This window comes from Hemitrygon akajei, chromosome 11 (assembly GCF_048418815.1).
Source record: "Hemitrygon akajei chromosome 11, sHemAka1.3, whole genome shotgun sequence".
NCBI classification, from domain to species: Eukaryota; Metazoa; Chordata; class Chondrichthyes; order Myliobatiformes; family Dasyatidae; genus Hemitrygon; species Hemitrygon akajei.
In genome coordinates, this window is record NC_133134.1 from 113,262,997 (window position 1) to 113,279,650 (window position 16,654).

At 43.2% G+C, this 16,654-nt stretch overlaps 1 protein-coding gene across 4 annotated transcripts in view; it reads right to left on the bottom strand.

The window, feature by feature from the left end:
* pigt (phosphatidylinositol glycan anchor biosynthesis, class T) overlaps nucleotides 1-16,654 on the bottom strand; it is a 45,325-nt gene that overhangs the window by 17,766 nt on the left and 10,905 nt on the right. For all 4 annotated transcript variants that reach the window (XR_012100835.1, XR_012100836.1, XM_073061526.1 and 1 more), the window contains exons 7-11: nucleotides 16,022-16,119; nucleotides 14,494-14,662; nucleotides 13,313-13,513; nucleotides 6,524-6,689; nucleotides 5,671-5,754 (exon numbers count right to left, since the gene is read on the bottom strand). Coding sequence is in view for 2 of the 4 variants with exons in the window: in XM_073061526.1 (XP_072917627.1) it covers nucleotides 5,671-5,754; nucleotides 6,524-6,689; nucleotides 13,313-13,513; nucleotides 14,494-14,662; nucleotides 16,022-16,119 (718 nt within the window). In the remaining 2 variants the exon portion in view is untranslated. The remainder of the gene's footprint in view (nucleotides 1-5,670; nucleotides 5,755-6,523; nucleotides 6,690-13,312; nucleotides 13,514-14,493; nucleotides 14,663-16,021; nucleotides 16,120-16,654) is intronic.

Genomic DNA, 16,654 nt, shown 5'->3' on the forward strand with positions numbered 1-16,654 from the left:
TACTAAACCTGCGACCCCTAAGAACCGCATGGTTCGTAAATGGACTACAAGACGGAACCTCTATGTGGGTGATGGCCCTTTGATAGACCCCCAAGGGGACGAGTTTGACCCTGACTCAGAACTTACCACCTCCAGTGATGATACTGACCCCGAGGATAATCCTGATGCGGCCCTTGCTCGAAAGTACCTTGATTGGCCCTACCCCACCAAATATCCAGGTAGACCCAAGCCCCCCACCGACAGATGCCAATGCAAGAGGTCCCTAACCCTCGTCACAATCAAGCCCAGCCTGAGGATGCTGTGCAAAATCCCTTGACTGTTTCTGTGTATACCCCCTGGAAGCCCAATGAAATGCTGGTAGTGATGCAGAGCACCCCGGACAGAAAGCAGAAGCCGGAGGAATTTATCGAATATTTGCTGAGTACTATTAAGATCTACAGGGTGACCCCAAGGGATCTTTTCAGTTTCCTTGCATCAACCGGTGATGGTTTACTCTTCCCATGCGGTAACTGCCCTTCTAACCACACACCAAACTCAACATCTCACTCAGGCACGACTCAGCCTCTATGAGATTGTTCTTCTCCATAATCCGTTGCTAACATTCGCCTATTGCACCACACTTAACCCGGCTACCTTTGTAGAACACCCACCCGCCATTCTATCCAAGCCTCCCCACTCCTGCGTAGAGCGAAACCACTTCCTCATTTCCCCGCTGCCAGACCTCCAGGACATTGAGTTCGACAATCTGGACCTGATACTTTTTGTGGACGGCTCGTCCTCTGTCTCCCCAGATGGTGGCCGGCAATCAGGCTATGCCGTCGTGACCCCACACACCACCTTGGAGGCAGACCCATCAGTCTCAGCCCAACAGGCTGAACTTTTCACTCTCACTCGCGCATGCATCCTCGCCTCGGGTCAGATAGCCATTATTTACACAGATTCACGCTACGCATTTGGGGTCACTCACGATTTTGGTACGTTCTGGGCGCAGCGGGGCTTCCAAACGTCGGCTGGCAAAAGCATTGCCAATGGCCCCTACATTGACAATTTGCTTCAAGCCATCCAGCTCCCTGGTAAGCTTGCTATTATAAAATGTGCCGCCCACTTATCCGATGACTCTCCCGTTAGTAAGGCAATGCCAGGGCAGACCTGGCAGCCAAGTGAGCCTCCTCCTCTAAAGCAATAACAGTGGATTCGGCCCCACGCCTTCTGCCTGCCAGGCAGCCGGTTGATAGCCCAGGCATATCCGACATCGCGTGATTACAGGGGGATGCCCCTGCAACAGAAATTGATGTTTGGAAACAGCATGGTTGTATTATTGATGACGCAACAGGCCTCTGGCAGACCCCGGCAGGTCAGACTTGTATTCCTGATACTCTCCTGCCTGTCCTGGTCGACTGCCTCCACTCTAACACCCACCTCGGCAAGGAGGGAATGTGTATGTTGTTATTAAAAACATGGTGGTCCCCCAGTTTAAATGAGGCAGCGGAGAGATGGGCAAGGGGTTGCGCTTAATTTGCCAAAAAGTAAACCCGGGTAAGTCTATTAGATGTGATAAAGGGTGCACCCCAACCCCAGCAGGACCATTTGACACATTACAAATGGACTTTATTGAGTTACCTAAGGTGAATTGTTACAAGTACTGTTTAGTTAAAATTGACGTCTTCAGTAAATGGATTGAAGCCTTCCCCACAACAAACAACAAGGCTTCCACGGTAGTGCGAATACTGCTGAAAGAAGTTATTCCTCGTTTTGGTATCCCAGAAAGACTCTCATCTGATAACGGTCCACACTTCATTGGGAAAGTAAACAAAGAACTCTGCGAAATACTAAAGATTGAACAACAATTCCACTGTGCCTATCACCCCCGAGCCACAGGAATCGTGGAACATGCAAATGGCATCCTGAAGGATAAATTAACTAAATTGACCCTTGAAACAGGACTAAATTGGCTTAAAGTCCTTCCCCTGGCACTGTATCACATGCGCATTACACCTCAAACTGGTACCGGGTTAACTGCTGCTGAGATATTTTACGGGCGCCTGAATAGAACCCCATGGGGCAGTGACCAAAATCCCCCGCCAGTGCAAGTAGATTTACAAATGATGGGCGAGGAATTGCAGTGTTACCTCAAGCATTTAACTTTGTCTCTTAAGTCTCTACACACTCAGGTGAAGGAAGCCTCAAGACCTGTCCCTGACAGAGAAGGCCAGTGGCAGGGAGCAGAACCAGGAGACTGGGTGTTAATAAGGAACTGGGATCGACCCAAGCTGGGACCCTGGTGGAAAGGACCGTACCAGGTCCTCCTGCAGACCCCCTCTGCTGTCAAAGTGAAAGGACAAGAACGTTGGATTCATCTGAGCGACTGCAAGCGCTGGACCCCGGACCCGCTAGGAACTACAGATAAATGAAGGGACTGAGAAACAGACTTGATTGAACTGTTGTGTGTTTAAGTTCCTTTTTTTTCCCTTGTGGTGCCACATTCTTGAAACTGTACTCTAGTAATGGAAGGTAGGATGCTGTTGGTTATCTATATTCTTTTAGGGATAGTGGGGTATAGGGCAAAGGTCGAGGGACGGGTCTATCGATGCCACCCGGGAAAGGACAGTAGAGTATACCACCTTTGCAGCCAGGATGTCCTGGTCTGTGGCGATGATGGTGAAGGCCAATTGGGGAAATGGAATGTAACCAGGGTTAATTATTGTACTGGGAGACTTACACAAGCGGACCGTCAACTGGTCCTAGGTGAAAGGAACAATTGGGCCCTTCCCTGTTGGGACCAGAATTGCAGGTTCGACTTTACTTGAAAGAGAAATCGGGCAGAGGGTCGATTAAGGGGCCTGTTACACAAGGGGAAGTGTTTGCAGGAAGCTCTGGACGAGGAACCACACCCCCTAAAGAGATCGAAGGGGGACATTTCAAGGCGGAAGAGGGATTGGAATTTCCCCAAAGGCCCCACCCTTGGAAGACCTCCCTCAGGGTTTATAAGTGAGAACTATTTCCAAAACGTGCACAAACGACTGTATGGAACTACGACCATCGTTTGCTATCCCCACCCCGCCAGTGTCTCCTCGCTCTTCACCATTTTCCCGCACTGGGATCATGCCGATCAACCCTTCCGATGCACCCCCGCCAGCGAAACATTGGCTGCGGGAAAGAGGGTGGAATTCACCTATGACTCTTCCACGACCCCTGTCGCGGACTGCCTATTTCCCCCATCCATCATTAAGCGGTCAGATCATATAGGGGCCGTTCGACTCTTCCCGTGGATGAAAGAAGATCTTTGGTGGGAGGGGAATCCCAAGCCCCCGAAGGGTGACCGAGTACATGAGAACTGCTACTTTGGAACAGGGTGGGGATGTTCAGACGTGTATGTCTCGATTAACGTCACCTGCATCTCCAAGCCCTGTAGGAAAAGGGAGTGTCACCCCACCAAGGTGCCCTTAGGGATATCTTGTTCTTGCCATGAGACAAAGTGCCAGTCCCTGAACCAGAGGGTGCAACTCCTTTGTGGGGAGGGGAACAGCACCCACCTCTAAGTCAATGATCATGTATTCCCACTACCTGACTATCGCAGGGGTACCAAACGACTGTACCCCTCTACCAGTGTGGGAGAGTGGAGCGACGACAAAAACCTAAAGGGTAAAGGTTGCACTGAGACCATGTATACCCTCCCGGGGTATTTTTTCTTTTATAATGGCATTGCTACCAACTTCCTGGAGTACCCTTACCCTTCCTCGGTGGCCTCCCCACCACGGTCCCTTGCCCTGGGACTTGGGGTCCCCTATCCTGCCCGTCTGGGAGGTACAAGAGAGAGGTCTCCCAGGAATCTTGTGCAAATTACCAAGTCCTGACTACCCTCACCGCAGGTCAGGTGGCCGGATACGGGGCAGCTGGCTTTTTCTCTTTGGGAGCATCAGGAGGCACTATGGTGGCCCACAATCGGAACTATCTGGCCTGTGGTCTCATGAGCCTTGGGAACACCACCAGGGGAGCATTAAGACTCATCACTGACAGCCTTAACCAACTGCAGCTCTTCTCCATGCAAAACAGTTATGCACCTTCTCACCAGAGAGGGAGGGCTCTGTGCTATCGTAAAGGACAAATGCATAACTGGGCTAGACGATGCTACCGCCAACATAACACGGTACATGAACAAAATAGATGAACAGTTACGATCCATTAAGGAAGGAACAGGTTGGGCAGGATGGGGGGATTGGGGACTAAGTACGTGGAAGGACTGGTTGATCAACGGGGCTATCTACGCATTGATGGCCATTATAGGGATTTTTGTCTGTATTGCCATTGTCAGATGTGTCCTGAACGGCATAATGGCCTCGTTAGGGGACCTGCTGCCGGCTAAGCCACTGATGGTAGTACAAGCAACCGTCGAGGCCACTGAACTCCTCGAACCTGCACCAGAGGATTTTCACGATATTGATGAGTGATCATTGAAATGATAAAAGAAGGGAAATGAGAATGTGGAGAGGGTAAGGGGTACGTGTAGAAGGGGGGGACAGGGGGTAAGTGTAGCAAAGTATGCGTACAGGACTAGGGACAGAGTATGTCATTGGGGAAGTGTAGGAGGAACTCCTCTCTGAATAAAAACCACTTCAGAGGTAATTTCGTGTCTCTGGTGTTTTTTCCTCAACTGAGCAGGTTAATAATTTCAGGTTAACACCCTCACCTTAAAACTACACCCTCAAGCATTCCACATTTCTACCCTGGGAAAGAGACACTAACCATCTACCTTATCTATGCTTCTCATAATTTTATCATCTTCTGTTGTTTCTACTCAGCCTCTGACATTCCAAGAAAACAATCCGAATCTGTCCAACCTCTCCTTTTAGTAATACTCTCTTAACCAGGCAGCAGCTTGGTGAGCCTCCTCTGCACCCTTGTCAAAGTCAGAGTCTACATATTGCTCCTATAATTGGGAGACTAGAACTGAACACAAAACTTCAAATGTAACCTAACCAGAGTTTCATAAAGCTGCAACACGACTATCTGATTCATATACTCAGTGCTCTGACTGAGGAAAGCAAGCATTCCATGTGACTTCTTTACTACTCTGTCTACTTGCATTGCCACTTCCAAAGAACTATGGGCTTGGACTCCCAGTTCCATCTATACATCAGTGCTCTTAAGGGTTCTGCCATTAGCTGTGTACATTCACCTTACATTTGATCTCAAGTGCAACAACTCACATTTACCCAGATTAAACCCATATCAACCAACTGTTCTATATCCAGCTATGTCCTTTGGCAACATCCCTCACTATCCAGAATTCCACCAAAAATTAGCCCATCTACATTTTCTTCTGAGTCTCTGCACTTTATTAAACATTATTTCTTATTTCTGTGTCCCTGCACCAAATTAACTATTAATCTAATAAGAGATTAAACTACAAGAACTTAGAGTTACCAATGAATTTACTGGCACCTACCAGGTGTGGGAGGAAATTGGAGGAAAGCAGAATCAGGGAGAGTGTGCAAATTCTCTACAGTCAGCACCTAAGCGACAGAATTGAATGCATGTCCCTTGAACTGAGGCAGTGCCACCCACTGATTCTGCTTTAGTTAGGTGAATAGTTGAGTCAAAAGCACAAGATCTTCCCTGTGAAGAAATCAGCACAAAGACCAGAAAATAGTGCAGATCACTCATACTTACAGTTTATTGAAAAGAGGCATCGGTTTAGTGTTGTTGGCTTCCATAGTTACACTGCTTGGCACCAGTGCACTCAGAACAGATGAGCTATAAAAAAAACAATGAGATCTCACATGAGATAGACCCAGCATCATGACCACATGCTTAGCTCATACCCGGACATCAAATTCACTGGTCAAGAAAGCCTTACAAGACCCACAAATTCCAATAATTTAATTCAACTTCTACTGTCAACTAGAAATGCATAAAATGCCTGTAATTTTCAGGCTTCCAAGCAGAAAATGAAATAATGCCTGATTTTTCAGGTACTTCAGGTATGGTCAGACTAAGCCCAACAGAAGTAGTCCTTTCATTTGTCTTGAGATAAGGCAAACATTCTAAGGCCTTTCTGTTGCTTTGCTTTCTTTTGTCTGTTTATCGCAGAGTCAAAAGACAATGACTTTTACACATTGAACATAGCTCTTAATATTTGCACTTCATTTTGTGTGCATTGTTTCTTTCCCTTCTATTTCCAAAATATTATTTGAAGCGATATCCTTTATGCAAACTAAGAACAGTATTCATAGCAGAGAAGGTCATTTGTTCCTTTGGGTCCAAGCTGACTCTCTGCAAGAAGAGCTCCCTAAAACAGATTCAAATCATTTTAGATTATTTTAATATTCACCTCAAGTCTCCGCCCTTCCACCGTTGGAAGTTTCTCACCATTTATTCTATCTCAACTTAAATTTGTACATCCTTCCCAACTCTCCTCCAAACCTTCCACATGTTATTCATCCACAAAGCTATTCTGGCAATTATATACTCTCTCATAGCCTCCATATCGTTTATAGGCTCCAATGCACTTCCATCTCCTTACCCAACGTAGAAGCCATGATTGGGATCAGGAGGGTACTCTGTCCATTTTAATAGAGCTCGTTCAAACTCGATGCCGATCTTCGTGATGGAATTGGCAGGCAACTGAATTAGCATCTCCAGTAAATGAGGGCACTCTCGGTCTCTTGCTGGCTGATAGTGAATGTAACCTGTCATTAAATATACCAGAAATTATAAGATGCTGCCAAATACATTTCACAAACAATAAAACTGTAATCTAATAATGTTCAATAAATAATCTGAAATATTCATTGAAATCCAATATATTCAGCACACCAGAAACCTACAGGATATTGCAGTGAAACAAGGAATTTCTAGCTTGGAAGCAAACAAATATACTAATATTTAAAAATGGTAACAAAACAAACCAGAACATCTACAGGTCATCAGGTAAACTTAAAGCAAAAGAAAATGGAGAGTGTTATGTACCCCTAGGGTTCATATTTTCTGTGGACTATTACTTTAAAATGTCGGGATAATGAGACTGGCTTTTGGACACTGTGCTGCTATTAAGAGAGAGAAAGGGAGGTGTCCAGTGCAATGAGAGAGAGAGAGAGAGAGAGAAACTGCTCGAAAGATTGATGTTATGGTTTCTCTGAAAGTTGTTTTCCTTTCTGCAAGGACACTTGCCTGCTTGTTAAAGTTCCTGCAGAGAGAGGAGGGCGGAGCAGGTTGATGGACAGCTGGTGTCCAACATGTGGAGATAAAAAACAGGTCCGCTGTTACCCAGACACACACGGTTTTGGAGACTGGATGAGCTTGTTATGCCCACAGTAATGTGGGCTTTTGGAGGATCGATCAGTGGCTCTCGCAGTACAGAAAAGGTGCGACCAGTGGGGAGTTATTTGTGTGTCCAACCCTAGCCTGGGTTGATAACTCTACCACAGAAGAACGGTCACCTTGGTTATAGTCACAGTCGGTGACTTTAAAGGAAGAGAAGAGAGGAGAAGAAGGTTTGAAACAGAAGAAACCTAGTGACAAAGAGGTCACTGTTTGGACTCTCTGCTCTGTAGCCCGTAAGGGTGAGTTTGAGTTCCATTCGAATACGAAGGTGTGACTGTCACTTAGTTAATCCACAGGAGTGGGTTCTCTGGTGAGGGTGGAAACCTTTGTAATTACCACTTGTGTGTTACCCTTGTTTGGGTATGGTAGTTCACTGAAGAAAGGCACCCCTGTGGCGAATCACTGTAGGAGTTATTTTGTATGTCATGGAACTGGGTAAGTGGCTATCACAGTTGTGTGTTTGGGGTAACGTTGTGTGGAAACTACCTGTGTATTGGTAGTTGGTAGTTTTACCACTTGAAGATGGTACCTCAGTGACAAGCTACTGTTGGTGATAATCCGTACGTGGATTTTGTTCCAGTATCCTGTGGCCACCACTTTGGGATGACCCGTAGCTGAATTCGGGTGTGGTACCACTTGTGTTGAAAGGATATTCGTTGAAGATCACTGTCGGTGATACTTCGTGTGTGGAGTGAAACAACTCCGGAGATAAAACCTACTGCTATTGTTACCGTATTTTGGAATATCGACATAATTGCCTTCTCACAACATATGCCTTTGGATTACAAATCTCTCTCTCTTACCAACAACAGCAACCTCGTGCATTGAACTGACCTTTTCTTACATATCATCGTAAGACTGTATTCATTTACCCCTAGACTTGAAGAAGCTTTGTGTGTGTGTGTGTGTGTGTGTGTGTGTGTGTGTGTGTGTGTGTGTGTGTGTGTTTCTCATTGCTAACCTGTTTAATATACCTGCATTTATATTACTGTATTGCATAGTTTACTAATAAACACTATCCTAGACTCCAATGTGTTTCCCATTTCTGCTGGTTCTTTAACCCAGTCACGGGGTACATGACAAGAGAAGCAAGAAAAACATTTAAATTCAGAAACTAAAAGTTGTCGTGTGGAGGATAATACACCCTATCCTCCTTATATGTGTCCAAAACTCAGTTATGCGAGGAGCACTGCTCTCCCGCCAATACAAGTCATGTGCGTACACCTCAGTCTCACTGTTGGGACGAGAGGCACCACTTTCCTGCCAATACAAGTGAGGTGCACGCACCTCACAATCTCACTCCCGCCAGTCTCGCAACACACACAAAATGCTGGTGAAATACAGCAGGCGAGGCAGCATCTATAGGAAGAAGCACTGTCGATGTTTCGGGCCGAGACCCTTCAGGACTCAGCCCGAAACGTAGACAGTGCTTCTTCCTATAGATGCTGCCTGGCCTGCTGCGTTCACACCAGCATTTTGTGTGAGTTGCTTGAATTTCCAGCATCTGCAGATTTCCTTGTGTTTGCCCGCCAGTCTCGCATTGGTTTTGGCAAGGTGTGGATGTGCAATCTTGCGCTCTTGAACTTTTGTTGGTTTTACCTACGGTGCAGTGATTTGTGCTTGAAATATTTAACTAAGCCTCCTAAGCGTCCGATGTCATGTTCTGGGCCATCAGCCGAGCAGCAGAGAACCGCTTTAACATTTGAAAAAAAGTTGGAAATTATAAACATCGCAGCATCAGCTAAAGGTAACACAGCTCTGGGACGCTACTGCCGGGAACAGAATCTTGCCTTTAAAGTTCTTTAGTTGATTGACAATGCGCCAGCCCATCCTAAACATTTGGACCAGCATTCATCCTAACATAACAGTGCGATTCCTGCCGCCTAACACAACATCGCTGATTCAACCACTCGACTGAAGGTGTTATCCACATTCAAGGCGTTTTTTTTTATGGCGAACTATCTCTCAGATGCTGCAAGCAACAGGTGATTTTGAAAATTCCGGGAGTTTACCAACGGTGAGGGAATGGTGGAAGTAGGAACATTTGGCACAAATGGCGATGGACATGGACCCAAGTTTAGAACGGAGTCAGCATTTCAGTCGTTCCCTGTCGTCAACCCTTCTTCCCTACAAGCAAATTTATGCTGAAAAACAAAATGCTGCCAAGCAAACAACCCTCACCACTTTATTCAAACCGGTGTCATCTCCTGCTGCTGGCAGTTCTAAGAGTTCTGTGAGCCTTCCTTCACCCCTTGCTGTGCTTGATATGATCCCGACACCACAACAACCACTCATCTCCCAGAGCGAACACACCAGCCACTGTTGGTGAGTACTGTACACCTTAGTATGTTAACTTTCTATGATTTATTATGTTGAATATTACTGTAAATTGATGAAATATAATACGAATGTTGCCTTGTGGTACTGCTTTTGTGTCGTATTGGTGTGAAAATGTGAATAAATTACAGATAAAACATATTTAGGAAGCCCTCTGGAACGCATCCCTGTTTTCTCCATTTAAATAATTATTCACATTATGCGTCGACTGCGAAGAACGTATCCCCCGCATATAACGAGGATAGGGTGTATAGTGGATTCCGGTTAATTGGGGCAGTTGTTTAATTGGGTCAACTGAAAGTACAAAAACTAAATCGAGTGAAATAGCTGGGATTCCCTTCATATATTTGGGACACTAAGTCGCTTAACTGGTGTAGGGGGCTGTTGCCGAACAGCTTCTAAATAGTGTCACTCGCATGTTCTTGCGTGGCTGTTAGATACTACTCCGTGCTTAAAGTGATCAGATTTTAGAGAGCATCAGTTGCATGTGCTTGTGTTCAAAAACAGTGATTTTTGTTACTGATAGTTGTGAGAAATAAGCAATAACTCAGAACTGTTTCACTCATCATGGTTTCAAGAAGTTAGGCTTGAAGATGTCAGAAATGGATGCGAGTGAAAGTGAAATGATTTCACTACCTCAACAAGTTAGGAATTGCAAAAGTATGTACAATTATCTTGAGTGTTACAATTAAAATGTAGATCTGAAGGATGCAATTGTCTAAAACGTTGTACGAAGGTAGTTCATTATCTGCACTAGGTGTCTGCACTGATTTAGTTCACTTACAGTCAACCAAATACATCAGATGAATACCTCTGTCTGTAACTATTAGGAACTAATACAGTTTTACTGTACTGTAGAAGTATTGGTAGTGTTTAAATTTGTTCTGTACTTCATTTAAATACTTAAATTGTTACTCATTTAGTTTGTCACTTTTTTTCTTTCTTTCAACGATTTCCGTGGAACTTCAGCTAATTGAGGAAGCTACTTAATTGGGCCAAAATGGTCCCAATGTGTCCAGATTACCAGAATCCACGGTAGTAGGTTACCCCTACGATGGCAATGGGCAGTGCTGAGTACAGGCATGTCTAATCCTCGATTCTCTACTGCTCCTAATAATTTAGATACTAGCTGTGGCTACAATGACAGGTCAGAGCCCAAGGAAATCACAAGCACATCATTCACCTTGTCTCTTCAAAGTCTTTCTACAATCTTCAAGGTATAACCCAAGATTGTAACGAAGTGTACTGTTTGTCTGGATTAAACAGATACAGTAAATTTATGAGGGTAGCATTATCCAGTGCAAAGATGGACAAGCTATCCACTTCACAGCCTTTCCATCAGATTAAGCATCTATTCCCTCTGCATAATTTTTGTCTGCTTCATACATTTTCAAGACCTGAACATCAATGGCAAAGCCCGTATCTGTTGCCCATCCCTAAATGCCCTCAAAGTAGCGGTGAGCTACAGGAATTATATTAAGATGAAGGATCAGCCACATATTTCCAAGTCAGGATGGCATACAATTCAAAGGGATCTCTGTGTGGTGGTGGGCTCGTGCACTAGCTGTCCTTGTTTACTTGGTGGTAGAGATCATCGACAGGATGGGGAGCAGCACAGTGGCATAACTAGCGGAGCTGCTGCCTCACAGCTCCAATGACTTGGGTTCAATTGTCTGTATGGAACTTGCACATTCTCTCCATATTCTGGCTTTCTCCCACATCTCAAATAGAAAAAACATAGAAAACCTACAGCATAATACTGGCCCTTCAGCCCACCAAGTTGTGCCGAACATGTCCCTACCTCAGAAATTACTAGGCTTACCTATAACCCTCTATTTTACTAAGCACCATGTACCTATCTAAAAGCCTCTTAAAAGACCCTATTGCATTCGCCTCCTCCACTGTTGCCAGCAGCCCATTCCACGCACTCACCACTCAGAGTAAAAAAAACTTACCCCTGACATCTCCTCTGTACCTACTCATACATGCAGGCTAACAGGTTAATTGGCCATTGTAAATTGTTCCTAGTGAGTAACATCAGATGAGTCATGGGAATACGGGGAGAATACACAAAGGAGAAGTTAGGACAACAGGATTCAAACTGTCAGGATCTTTGTGCAATCAATGAACATCTGTTTCTGACATATAGCACAGGTCCCACTACAACTTACATCTTCATTATGTTTACTGCCCTAGAACAAGGTTGGAAGCCTGTGAAAATATCATTAACTGCAAGTTCACACCACCCTTAACTGGAAATATATTGTTGCTTCCTCATCATCACCAAATCAAAATCTTCAAGCACTTGGAAATGAGCAGTGTAACTTCACCACACAAACAAGATGATAACAGGTATACTCTTACACTAGTAAGTCATTCTTAAAGAAATAATTTTTTTGAACCACTTCAGTGTGGTAGCATTTACCCTTCACTGCTTAGGCTTTAATATATGCAGTAAAACGTGTCTAAGTCTGCACCAGATGAATTCAGGCAAGATACCCCTGATGAATATAATTCATGCTGCATATTACAGCCCAGCCAATAAAAATGAAAAGTACATGGCAGAGCATAAAGGTTACAGCAGGAATGGATTAACTGGCATAATTAGAGGATATAAATGATTTTTTTTTAGATTTTTGCTTGTCATATGAACAAATGCTTACTGGAGCATTGAGGATAATTTATTACTGGGTTAAAAGAGACATAAGTTTTGGTAGCTAATCAAAATCAAATTAGTTACTACGAAAGGGGAGTTAATGGACTTGAAGAATACATTTTGAATGCAGTTTTCCCTTCATTGGTAATAGTTGTGTTTATCGGAGTTACAGTACCATCAAGTGGCTGATCATAGATTCACAAGAATTACAACCTTTCTTTGCTCCAGAACACCACTGAAAGGACCTTCATCTAACACAAGTTTGAATATAAGAAATTAGGAATGAGGTGCAGATACTCACCCTTCTGATCTCCAACAGACTTATAAAAATTCTCCCAAAACACTTTCCTCTGTCATTGTACTAGGTCTATAGTGATGAAGAGTGACCTCCACTTGCCAGGAACTGTAGCTAGAGCAAATCTGAGCATTTGTATTTAAGGGGATTTCCAGAATCAGTTCTCTGCAGCTGAGTTTAGAGAATGTCACGAGCATCTGGCTCCATTCTGCAAATCTAGATAAAAGCTAATTTTAGAGCCAAGATGTGAGTGACTACTGCTCACATCAAGGCAACATTTGAAAAGTGAGGCAGTAAGAAGTGGAATGGGGAAAGAAATTCCAATTTAGTCACAAAAGAAAATGATTGTGACATTTTAAGGCATTCATCTCAGCCTGAAGACATTGTTTCTCAGGGCAAGTACACATGTCCCAATCATCACTGACTACATGACCACACCCCCCCACCCCTGACTCAATATAGTCAAAAGGATGTTCCTTATTGGATCGTTAAACTCAAATGCTTCTCCTAAAATAATGAAAGTAGCCTGTTTAGCTGAAGAAAAACCTAGATTACATGCAGGCTGGTAACATTTGTCACACCTAAGTATATATGGACTTATTTTACACAGGCCATCTCATCATTTTATTCCATAGAGATGAGGGGAAAGGGGACAATGAGAAGAGAAATGCAATGGGGAGAGAGAGGGAGAAATCTCTTACTTGGTTTGTTTTCCTTGCCCTTGGTGTTGATGGTGAGTGTGTGAACATAGAGCCGAAGGTACCATGGTACAACCTCCATCAGCAACACTGGGTATGATCGGTAGGGGTGATTATTGTAGATCAAGGTGTTGATCTTTCCTGTCCAAAGGCCAAAGCCACTCACATATCGCTCTGCATGGAAGACAGGTGCTTCAGGTACCACTGCAAATAAATGAGAATAACAAGTCAGTGCCTGGCCATAATAGTTAGAGGGCTCTAAGTTTGAACCAACCCAATAAACAGAAGTCCTCGTCTAAATGCTTAGCACATATGATACAAATTGAATAATTTCTTGATATCCCAACTACAAGTAAAAACAGACTAAAGTTTATCTTGTCAATTTATTATTTCAAACAACTCCATCCTGTTTAACCCACAATGGCAATGATTAATTGCCTGATATTTCAGTCCCTCTCCATGCATTACCTACCATCACCACCAAGTTGAAATTGGGAACCTACAGAATAGAGTTTCATGTTCATACTATCATTGTAGGCTATTCATTCTCGGTGACACAACACATTGTTACTAGTGTTGAAAACCCAGTTTAAATAAGCCACACTTTTGTTCCCCTTTTCTTCATTTCCTGTAGCCACTGATAGATTATCCAAAGGCAGTCAATTTATAACCAAGCAGTCCTCACTTACACTTCCAAATGAAATATTTACACGTTGAAGATTGGAAACCTTACCCAATTCCCTAGCCCTAGTCCACTAATTTTGGAATGTCTATTCCCCTTATACCTTCAATAATTAAATAACAGTGAAATTCATGTGCACACAAGAATATATAGCTGATGCAATATTTGGTACTAGTATATGTAGATTAAGTCTTTTTTGTACCTAACTAGCCAATTAAATTTTCCTAAATTTGAAGACAGCAACCCTGCAATTACAGTACAAACTTATTCATTGTTTTTGTGCCGAGTCAGTTTAACTTTTGTTGCAGAATAAATTTGGACTTAGCAAAAACTGCTGGAGGAACTCAGCAGTTCAGGCCAAGTTAGCAATCGCATTCCTCCAGCTGCTTCTCTTTTGCCCCAGCAACTGCAGTCTTTTGTCAGCAGATTAAGACTTGGGCTCTTCTGTTGACTATACATAACCAGAGATTCCAATACAGACATCAAATAAGCTGTAACTCACCAAACTGTTTAGATGGTTTCCATTTCAACACTATGTTTAAGGAGTGTGATGATGCACTGTACAGCTGAGGATCTAGCAAATTGTACACAGCATAGGATCTCCACTGACCATGTACTGTTGTGTTAAGCCGTGTGAATGCTGGTGGCATCAGTTCATAGGTGTCATTCACCTAGAAAGTTGGAAGAAAGCTTTTAAGAGCATTTTTGATGCCCCTGGACTGTAGAATAGCTACTTAATTAAAAATTACGGTAATCTTTATTTTTGCTTTCAACCTGTACCATCATTTTTGAACCTGAACATTTTTGATGCCAATACACCAAAGAAAATTGAACTATTGAAAATTGTCACTTTTCACAAACTTTAATCAAGTCCTACCCTCAGGTAAATCTAAAGTATCTCAATCATATTCAATAAAAGAACATAGAACATAGAAATCTGCAGCACATTACAGGCCTCCCTATTTTCCTTGATGTCATGAGTTATGTACTCCTCGGGTTCATATTTCCTGTGGACAATCACTTTAAAATGTCGGGACACTGTTTGAGATGTTACAAAGAGAGAGAGGGAGGTGTTCGATGCAGAGATCTTGTTATTAAGAGAGAGAGAGAGAGAGAGAGAGAGAGAAAGAAACTGCTCAAAAGATTGATGTTATGGTTTCTCTGAAAGTTGTTTACCTTTCCACAAGGACACTTGCCTGCTTGTTAAAAGTTCCTGCAGAGAGAGGAGGGAGGAGCAGGTTGATGGACAGCTGGTGTCCAACATGTGGAGATAAAAACCAGGTCCGCTCATGCACAGACAGACATGCAGTTTCAGACACTGAATGAGCTTTTTTGCACCCACAGGAAGGTGGGGTTTTGGAGGATCGATTTGGGGAAATCGATCAGTGGCTCACAGTGTAAAAAGGGGCGACCAGTGGGGAATTATTTGTGTGTCCATCCTTGCCTGGGGGATAATATATATATATATGTCATTGCTAACCTGTTTGATATATGTGCATTTATAGTACCGTATTGTGTAGTTTACTAATAAACACTCTTAGTCTATAGCAATACCAGACTCCAATGTGTTTTCCATTTCTGCTGGTTCTTTAACCTGGTCACAGGGTACGTGACACATGGCTAAGGCTTATTCCTCAACTTATATGAGATCATTTTCAATTAGCTGTTTATCCTACATTACAAGAAACATTTCAAAAATACACAATTCGCTAAAAGGATGTTCCAAAAGAGACAGGTAGAGTAACGCAAATTCTGGACTTCTCTGGATTTGAAGGAGGAAGTATCAACCATACTAACTCTGCCATCAATGAAGTTTCTAACCGATTGCCACAAGGCATTTGTAGCTCTCCCCTATAACTTACGGATCTCCCCATTCAATAGTTGCCACCTCAGAATAAATTACGCCAGTAACCATGAGGGTAAATATGGCCTACATTCTTGAAGATCACAGCTGGCCCTCAGTGCACCCATCCTTTAAAATCTCCCTGGATGAACAGTGTATGTGAATTAAACTTGAATCTGTATAGTACCTTCTCCTTGTCTGTGACGTCCACGTAAACTGTACTTTGTGATGCCAGAGGACATACTTCTGTTAGTGTTCGTGTAAACATCTTAAACAGTGACCACTCTGTAAAACATCAACTACACAGTAAGAAAATTATGCTCAGTGACATATGGCTACTAACATCTTCACAAAAAAAATTTGTACGTGTGCCTTTGTGTTCGTGCACTTAGGGAACACGAGTATGGGGATTGAGAGCAAACGTATCATTGTAACTGGCTTCTATTTGAACCTATTTACATGGCACGCTGAGGTTCAAGGGTTCTTGGGCATAACATCAGATACTGACCTGACAACCAGCTAAATACTTTAATCTGACTGAAGAACATCAAAAAAAGGATATCAAGTTCATTTCATGAAAAATACAACTTCTTTAATATTACTACAGCTGTGGCACATTGTCAGAAATATCTTTCAGTTAAAATGTTAAGCATGAGGCCTTGTCTACCACAAAAAAAGACTATAGACTTAATTTTAAAGAGTAGGGAAGTTTTTTTCCCAGGAGTTCTGGCCAATACTGAACCCTCAATAAACATCGTAAAACAAAATTTTGATCATTAACTTATTTGTGTTTACTAAAGCTTTTTAGCAGCATATTGGG